Here is a 9,342-nt window from a genome sequence, read left to right as displayed (position 1 = left end):
AAAGGAAAATTCCTTAGCCAGAGGCTGCAAATGCTATAAAGTCGGAGTTGGAAAGACATGTCTACCACTCAAGGGAAGGGGTTTAGTTTTTATTTCCTCTTCATTGTTTGAATTTTTATATGGATTAAAAAGTACATTAAATTAAAAATAAATACAGTTTTTTGAAGGGAAAAAATGTGATGGCAGGGCTGCTGGCTTAGTTGCTGAAATCTTTTAGCTTTTTCAGGAACGGCAAGAAAAACGAACAGAAAACACTAACAATTACCCATATTAATACGGCTGCCCCATTGCTATATAGACCTGGGTGGGTAGAAACAAAGTATAACAATTCTTTTTAGTTGCACCAAATCTTTCTTCACAAGACTTGAAGCTCTAGCTTCCATACAAATCTTTTACCTCCCCCTCCACCTCGCCGCCCCCAGGCAATTGAGGGGAGGGGAGAAACGGAGGCGGGTGGGGAAGCCCCCGAGGCAGGGCAGGCACACGCCTCCTGCGGGCCACCTCCAGCCTTCAACCCCGGGGCGAGAGCCGTTCCAGCCACGGCCGGGAGGGCCGGGCCGGCCAGGGAGCCCGCGAGGGCCAAGCCCTCCCGGCCGAGGGGGCGGGCCCGAAGCCGCGGCCTTGCCTCCGTCTGATCCGCCCCGCGCCCGCCGCTTCCCGGCCGCTCGCTCGGGGCGGCCCCGCGGGCCACAGAGCTCTGCCCCGCCGAGCGCCGCCGCCATGCTGCAGAAGCGGGAGAAGGTGCTGCTGCTGAGGACCTTCCAGGGCCGGACGCTGCGCATCGTGCGGGAGCATTACCTGCGGCCCAGCGTGCCCTGCAACAGCCCGCTGTGCCCGCAACCCGCCACCTGCCGCAACGGTCAGGGCCCGGGCGGGAGCGACGGCGCCGGGGCGCGAGCGGGGAGAACCGAGGCCAGGAGCGAGGGGGGCCCGGGCCGGGCGGGAGCGAGGGCAGCCGGGGCGGGAGCGAGGGCAGCCCAGGCCGGGAGGGAGCAGGGGCGGCCAGGCGGGAGTCGTGCGTCCCTTGAGCGGAAGGACGCGGCCGCGGACGTGCGGAGTCCACCGCCGCCCACCCGGCCTCGCACCGCCTCGGCTTCACCTCCGTTCCGTCTGCGAGTCGGCAGCGAGAGGCGGCGGCCCCAGGGCCGCAGAGACGGCGGTGGTCGCTGCTGGCTTTCCGCATAGGACTCCCGACTGCTGCGCCCACGAAATGGAAGAACGCAGAGACTGTTGCTGCACGGCCCAGAAGCCCAGTGATCTGGGCTTTCCCGGGGGCCTGAGCACAGGAACCTGCCCCCTTCCTGCCCCTCAGGGTCGCAGGTGGTGAAACGGGGAAGCCCTGAGCTGTTGGCTCTTCAGTGACTGAAGCGCGGAGACCTGCAGCTCCTTTACGTTTCTTTGCTCCCTACAAATTACCTGATCTGCCAGCCCCGTTGCCTCAGGCATCTATCCAGGAAAGCCCTCTTCATCGTAGGGTGGTTTGTGAATTATCTGGACCTTCGTTGTACAGGAAGGTCATGGGGGAAGTTGGGTTTGGGACGGCTTGTGCACTACTATGCCTTCCTGCACTTGGTTTCTAGGCTGCAGGTTACTGGTTCGCTTCCCTCTGGTGGGAGATGGGTATGCTGGGCCTTTTCAGCGAATATTTGGAATCTCAACTTCATTAAGGATTGATGGTTAAAGTGAGCATGTCACTTACCGCTTGGCTAACCAGCTAGCTCACTGACGGTCTGGGTGGAAATTCTGCCACTGCCCTTCCTTGAGCTGAGCAGCTTTTCTGGCCCCTGGAGACTTCTGCGTATGTTAACGAACTTAGAACAGAACCGACTTGAAATTGCTGGACAGAAACAAGTATCTAAAATGTATATTTTTAAAGTGCCTCATTTGAATGTGAGGTTCTCACGAGTTAACACAAATATTCAGGTTGTGCTGAAGATGTGCTTGTTTTAAAGTCAGTCATCTTCTCCACTGGCAATACCATAAAGCACACTGAACTTTTATTTATCACAGCTTCAGAAAATTGAAGGTGCTGAATTTACCTGAACTTTAGACCTCTACCAAAATACATTCATCTTGTCATTTAAAAACTTCACGGCTAAGGTTGAAAGTTATTTTGCACAGGAAGGCACCATGACATTGAAATAATAAACCAAGTTTGCAAGTGTTGTCTAATCTCTTACATTTTTTAAAAATCATATATACATATTTATTCACTCAGTAACTGAATTCTCTTACATTTTGAATTATGCTTCAGATGGGAAACTCTTGTCTGGTGATGTGACTCATTACATGATCCCTGATTGGAAAGTTGTTCAAGATTACCTCGAGATCCTTGAGTTTCCTGAATTGAAGGGAATTATTTTCATGCAAACAGCTTGTCAAGCTGTGCAGCATCAAAGAGGCCGAAGGTATCTGTTTTGCATTATTTATTTCTGGTGTTGATTTTTCTCCTTTTAGAAAAAATCCTTTGTTGTAGGGGAGGTGAGGTATTTATTCTTTTGTCAGAAAGTATTTTTTGAACTAATTTAGTATTCTCTTTGCTGGTAGGAATGCAGTAACATAATTTTATATTTCTGCTTCAACATCTGTCCCAAAGATTTGACTGTAGATCAATAAGTTGCAGTGTCCCCAGTATGTGGGTATTTAAGATTCTTGGCTTTTGCCTTGCATTTTATACCAGTTATTGCTTATTTCTTGTTATTGATGCACACTATTTAATCTTCTTATTTATAGATATATTGTTTCAGAAGCTTACTTTTTTTCTCTCCTTTGGGAAAAAATACCTTATTTTTATATTTTAGACTCTTTATTGTGAATACAAATTATATTTGTAATGATTTATTCAATGAAATCAGAAACAACTTGTTTTATTTTTAGGTTATTAGTATAAGTACCAACCATAGTAATTCTATTTGCTAAACATAGGACTTTTGATTGAAATCAGTCTAAAATGCTTACCTTGTACCTTTTAAACAAATACTCTAAAAATTGGTTTTGTTTCATTTAACATTGAGAAAAGATTTATGGTTTGAATTTGAAGACTCATGCAGTATGAAAACAGCATACAGTATTAAAATTATATATCCAAACTCTTAACACCCCAAGTCATTTAAAAAGCAGAAACGATGCATTTATTCTTTTTTAAATGTTGTAGTTTCTTCAGACCTTGGTAGTGAAAGATGAAGTGTGTTTATTTGTATATGAAAATGATAAGTTGTCCTTATTATATGCTCAGTTCAAAAAATATGCGTTAACTAGATTGTGTGCTGGTTTTTCAGATAGAACATTTTTAAATGAGCTTGAAGTTGATTTTGTTCAGACAGAAAGATATAGATGTTTATACACATTCAGGTTTAAATGCTGCTCCAGGTGTCGTATTTCAATTTCTGCTACTAAAATCAATTTGTTGTTATCATTCAGATTGCTAACACATTGCAGAGCCTTTTCAACTTCTGTTTTCTAACATATTTTTAATATTAAGGATTGTTTTAAAAACCAATTGCTGGGACATTCAAAACCAAAGAATTGGGATTTAAATGTCTTTCCTCTTGAACATTTCAAAAGTAGTTAATGTGATGAAAAACTATTGGTTTTCCATTGCTTTACCTTGTCTCTGAATATACTGAATGTAAAAACAAAAGATGAGGAGTTATGAAATAAGCCCATATGATAACACTCTGGTTTTCCCATTTGGTAAGCACTTTTTGAGCCCCTAGTTTCAGGTCATCTGGAATAGTACAAAGTCTTAGTCTCTTTCTTAACAGACTAGTTGTCTTGTTGGGGTTAAATGCAAGAATCAGAAAGGTAATTACAACATACCTTAGACACATATGGGATAGTTTAATGTGGACTGTACAAAGTGCAGAAGTAAATATGGGATATGGGGATTAGGCCACAAAGTCCTCTGAAGGAAATAGGTTTGAGACTGGTCTTAAATAAAGGAGGGATAATGAACATGTTTGATGAAGAGGAAAAAGAGGCAGGAGAGGAATCAGCAAGTTTAGGACTTGGTGCTTTGTTTATCTGTTAAGCAACCAGCTAGTATATTCAAGTTGAAAGAACTAAATAACCAAAATGACCTAAGCCCTAGAAAGTGTCATTTAGATAACTTTAGAATTGATAATAACTGCAGAATATATAGCATCCAGGAATTTGCTTTATTAATTTAGTATTCATAAGTGTTAAGTGTAAGATATTTGACTTTTCACATTTAACCAACTGTGGCCTAGCAAAAGTTCTGTGCTATTTTGCTTCATTTAATGTTGGTAAACATTTTGTTTTTCAGTTCTTCCTTGAAGATTTTTGAGATGCTAGTAAATAATTCATTCTGTTTGATATGCTTTTAGGGAACATTATTGCTTAGGAAAACTACATCAGTTAAAAATACCTGCTGTAGTCTAATGTCTGGTTTAAGGATTTCTTGCTTTCTTCTTTTGACCCCCTTTCTGAATTCTTTTTTTTTTTTTTTACAGAGACAGAGAGAGAGTCAGAGAGAGGGATAGATAGGGACAGACAGACAGGAACGGAGAGAGATGAGAAGCATCTATCATCAGTTTTTTGTTGCGACACCTTAGTTGTTAATTGATTGCTTTCTCATATGTGCCTAACCGTGGGCCTTCAGCAGACCAAGTAACCCCTTGCTCGAGCCAGCAACCTTGGGTCCAAGCTGGTGAGCTTTGCTCAAATCAGTTGAGCCCGCACTCAAGCTGGAGACCTCGAGGTCTCGAACCTGGGTCTTCCGCATCCCAGTCCGACGCTTTATCCACTGCTCCACTGCCAGTTAGGCTAATTTAAATTATTTTATTGTATTATTACTCAAATATGTTTAAGCATAAATCTAAGTATAAGTCCTCATGCTTAAGTACTTAATACAACACTAAAACCAAATCGGACCTTCAAATTAAGTAAAACTACAAAATCAGAAAAATGCAAATAGACATTAATTTAATATGACAGATGACATTGTTTTACTGAAATGAAATGACCAAAGTTGGGTTTAACAATAGAAAGACATAGCTGTAATCTGCTTCTGTGGTTAGTATGATTTATGTCAATATGATTTTTTTGTGTGTGTGTATTTTTCTAAAGTTGGATACGGGGAGGCAGTCAGACAGACTCCCGCATGCGCCCAACCAGGATCCACCCGGCACGCCCACCAGGGGGCGATGCTCTGCCCATCTGGGGTGTGGCTCTGTTGCAACAGAGCCATTCTAGTGCCTGAGGCAGAGGCCGCAGAGCCATCCTCAGTGCCATGCTCAGTGCCCAGGCCCACTTTGCTCCAATGGAGCCTTGGTTGCGGGAGGGGAAGAGAGAGACAGAGAGGAAGGAGAGGGGGAAGGGTGGAGAAGCAGATGGGCGCTTCTCCTGTGTGCCCTGGCCAGGGATCGAACCCGGGACTCCTGCACGCCAGGCCGACACTCTACCACTGAGCCAACCGGCCTGGGCCTCAATATGATTTTTTATTTCAATAATATTAATGCAGAAAATGGCCTCTTTTCATAAGTATATTGTACAGACTACGAAAAAGTTAAGGTTTTAATTGTTCAGGATAATCCCACATTCTGCCATTTCATAATCCTCAAATGCTTATTTAATGAGGGGTCTCTTGATAACTCTGTAAGGCTATCTTGTTGACCACATTTATTCATTTATTTGGGTGTTTTTAATGCATTCTGGGGTGACATTTGTCCATTCAATAAAAGGAAAAAAGCCTGACCACGTGGTGATGCAGTGGATGGAGCTGAGGACCCAGATTCAAGATTCTGGGGTCCTTGTCTTGAGCAAGGGGTCACTGGCTCAGCTGGAACCCCCAGTCAAGGCACATATGAAAAAGCAATCAATGAACAACTAAAGTGTCACACTTATGATTGATGCTTATCTCTTTCCCTTCCTGTCTGTCTCTCTCTCTTGCTCACTAAAAAGAAAAAAATGAAATTATATAGGTTTTAAGTTTACAGTTCTATAATTCACCATCTGTATATTGTTTTGTGTGTTCACTGCCCCAAGTCAAGTCTCCTAATATCACCGTTTATCTAACTTTTACCCTCTCCTCCAGCCCCCAAGTGTTTTTTTTTTATTATTTAACAAATACTTGTTGAGAGACTGTATGTCCCAGAAACTGTGCTAGCACTGAGAATACAGTAGTGAACAAAATGGACGTGGTCTTGGGGGGAAATGGGCAGTAATGAAGCAATAACACAAACACATGAAGAACTGCAGCTGTGACACATGCACTAAAGCACAGGTACAGGCTCCCAGAGAGCCAGCTAGGCAGGAAGACAGGAAGGCTTTCCTGAGAGCGATGCCTCTGCTGAGCTCTAAGGCAGTGATTTTCAACCTTTTTTGAGCCGTGGCATATTTTTTACATTTACAAAATCCTGGGGCACACCACCTACCAAAATGACACTCTAACTCAGTACATATTATACATATAGTTAATAATATAGTTTCTAAATGTATTTATGCTCACTTAGTGTGAAACCTGGGCCTGTTTCAATGAACACAAAAGGGATATCCTGGCAGGAATGGTAGAAAGACACACACGAAGCTCTTCCTCAACAGTTCTCAGTCTCTCTCTGTTTTTAGTTTTTATCGCAGTCAAGCTTGAGAAGCTCAGCTCACATAGATATGTGGTTGAAAACGGGAGCAATGTCAAAATAACTTTGTTGGCCAGAATGGGGAACTCCTTGGCAACAGATAACCAAAAACTGTCCAAAGGAAGATCAGCAAACTTTAGCTTTAAAGTTAGATAACATTGTGATGCATTGTATATCACCCTCTGTGGGGGCCTCTTTTAAAAAGAAAAAGGTCAAATATCTATATACACCATCAGGATAGACATAACCAGCTGAGGCTGAGGCTTCATCTAGTGGTGGCAACATTTACCTCCAGTCCTGACCAGGATTAGAAATTGGGACCATGGGGAGGAGTAGCAGCTTCAACTACTCGCTGCGGCCACACAATGACAAGTGCGCGGCAGCCTGAGCGGGGACCTTCCTGGGTGTGGATGAGAGGCGGCCTACTATTGGTTCATCGCTAGTGGTCAGGATGAATCCTAGAAGGTGATTGGTCAGTGAGTGTTCCCTGTGCCTCCACTCTTCCTGTTGCTGATAGCTGGAGGGATTGTGAGAGGAATGTTTATGTTCAGATGGAGGTGGCTGGTGGTGGGCCGGATAAATAGCCTCCGCGGGCCGTATTTGGCACGCGGGCTATAGTTTGGGGACCCATGTTTAATTTCCCCACAGCACACCTGACCATGTCTTGAGGCACACTGGTTGAAAAACACTGCTCTAAGGGATAAGTAGGTATATAAAGAGAGGAAGTCCTGGCTATGTGGTTCAGTGGATAGAGTATCATCCCAGAATGAGATCTCGAAAAAGGAAAAACACTTTCCCGGTGAGGAAACAGCTGTGCGAGGTCATAGGGAATTGAGTGCTGCTCAGGGAACTGGAAGAAGGCCCCGGATTGGATGGTAGGGATGTGCCTCAGGGATGTCTCTGAAGAGTCTTAAGCAGAGTGGAATGACATGATCAGGTTGCTGTTTTGAAAGGATTACTGGGCCAGTGGAGAAAAGGCACAGAGAAAACACAGGAGGCTATTGCTTTAGTTCAGATGAGAGATGTTGGTGGCTTAGTGATGGAGAGAAATAGACATTTCCAATAGCTGTTTAGCAGGTAAAATCTACAGAACTTCCTAAGTATGTGACCAGTAAAGTTGAAAACATGTCCACACAAAAACTTGTACATGAATGTTCATAGCAGTTCTACACATTTATCATAGTTAAAAAATGGAAACAACCCAGTGTCCATCAGCTGCTGAATGGTTTCACAAAATGTGGTTTATCTAGTCAAGAAAGTATTACTCAGCCATAAAAAGGGATACAGTACTGATACATGCTACAACATAGATGACCTTGAAAGCATTATGCTAAGTGAAAGAAGCCAATCACAGAGATAGACCATATAATGTATGGGTGGTTCTGTTCTTTGTTTTATTGTTTTACCAGTTAGCATAGCTATTTTTAACAATTGTGGTAAAATATACATAGCATGAAATTTACCGTTTTACAGTGCACTGTTCAGTGACATTGAGTTCAATCACATTGTTCTGTAACCAATCCCCAGAACTTATTTCATCTTCCCAAACTGAAACTCTACCCACATTAAATATTAACTTTCCACTTCTCCCTTCCCCATTCCCTGACAACCACCATTCTACCTCTTGCCTCTATATATTTGACCACTCAAGGAAACTCATACTCATATAAGTATAACCATACAGCCCTTTTGTGACCAGCTTATTTCACTCAACATCGTATCTTGAAGCTTGAAGCTTCAACCACATTATAACATGTATCAGAACTTCCTTTTTAAGGCTGAATGATATACCACTGTACATATATACCACCTTTTGTTTTTCCATTTATCTGTCACTGGACACTTAGGTTCCTTCCACGTTTTGGCTATTGTGAATAGTGCTGCTCCGAACAGGGTCTACTAATATCTTTTCAAGACCCTGCTTTCAATTCTTTGGGGTTTGTATCCAGGTGTGGGATTGCTGGATTAGTGGTAGTTCTGGTTTTGATTTTTTTTTTTTTTAAGAATGGGTGGTTCTGTTGTGTTCAATATGAGCAGGATGGCTGCAGACAGAGGGCAGCAATGGGCTGTCTGGACTGTGTCCCCTGAGGGCATTCAGTGGAGCAAAATACCTAGCACAGAGAAGCAGTGTGGCAAAATTTGCTGGATGAAGGATGTCTATTAAGGGAGATAATCTGGCCTGACCAGGTGGTGGCGCAGTGGATAGAGCATCGGACTGGGATGCACAGGACCCAGGTTCAAGTCCCCGAAGTCGCCAGCTTGAGCGTGGGCTCATCTGGCTTGAGCAAAAAAAAAAAAAAGAAAAAAAAAAGCTCACCAGCTTGGACCCAAGATTGCTGGCTGGAGCAAGAGGTTACTTGTTCTGCTGAAGGCCCACGATCAAAGCACATATGAGAAAGCAATCAATGAACAACTAAGGTGTCACAATGAAAAACTAATGATTGATGCTTCTCATCTCTCTCCATTCCTGTCTGTCTGTCCCTATCTATCCCTCTCTCTGACTCTCTCTGTCTCTGTAAAAAGTAAAATAAAATAAACTTTAAAAGGGAGATAATCTGTAAGCCAATAATAACACTAAGCTCAGGTGCTTTATTAGCAATACATATAATGTGATGGTAGGTAAAGGGAGCAAAAGCTATGGAGGATAAGATCAGGAAAAAACGGGCAATATGTTTTCATTGTTTTCTCTGAAATAATAAGTTACAGGTGTTTATGAAGCCTTTTCTAAAATATTTCTTACTGCTTA

The 9,342-nt window shown here is 43.1% G+C and overlaps 1 protein-coding gene across 1 annotated transcript in view; it reads left to right on the top strand.

Annotated features, from left to right (window-relative positions):
- The first annotated feature begins 502 nt into the window (after window positions 1–502).
- The window catches only part of DIS3L (DIS3 like exosome 3'-5' exoribonuclease), a 42,795-nt gene continuing 33,955 nt past the window's right edge, over window positions 503–9,342 (top strand). Inside the window, exons 1-2 of the mRNA XM_066342138.1 lie at window positions 503–859; window positions 2,255–2,408. Coding sequence (XP_066198235.1) covers window positions 721–859; window positions 2,255–2,408 — 293 coding nt within the window. The 5' untranslated portion in view covers window positions 503–720. The remainder of the gene's footprint in view (window positions 860–2,254; window positions 2,409–9,342) is intronic.

This window comes from Saccopteryx leptura, chromosome 6, assembly GCF_036850995.1.
Source record: "Saccopteryx leptura isolate mSacLep1 chromosome 6, mSacLep1_pri_phased_curated, whole genome shotgun sequence".
NCBI lineage: Eukaryota > Metazoa > Chordata > Mammalia > Chiroptera > Emballonuridae > Saccopteryx > Saccopteryx leptura.
The sequence above is the reverse complement of the archived record's forward strand: the minus strand, read 5'-3'. Positions and strand labels throughout refer to the sequence as shown.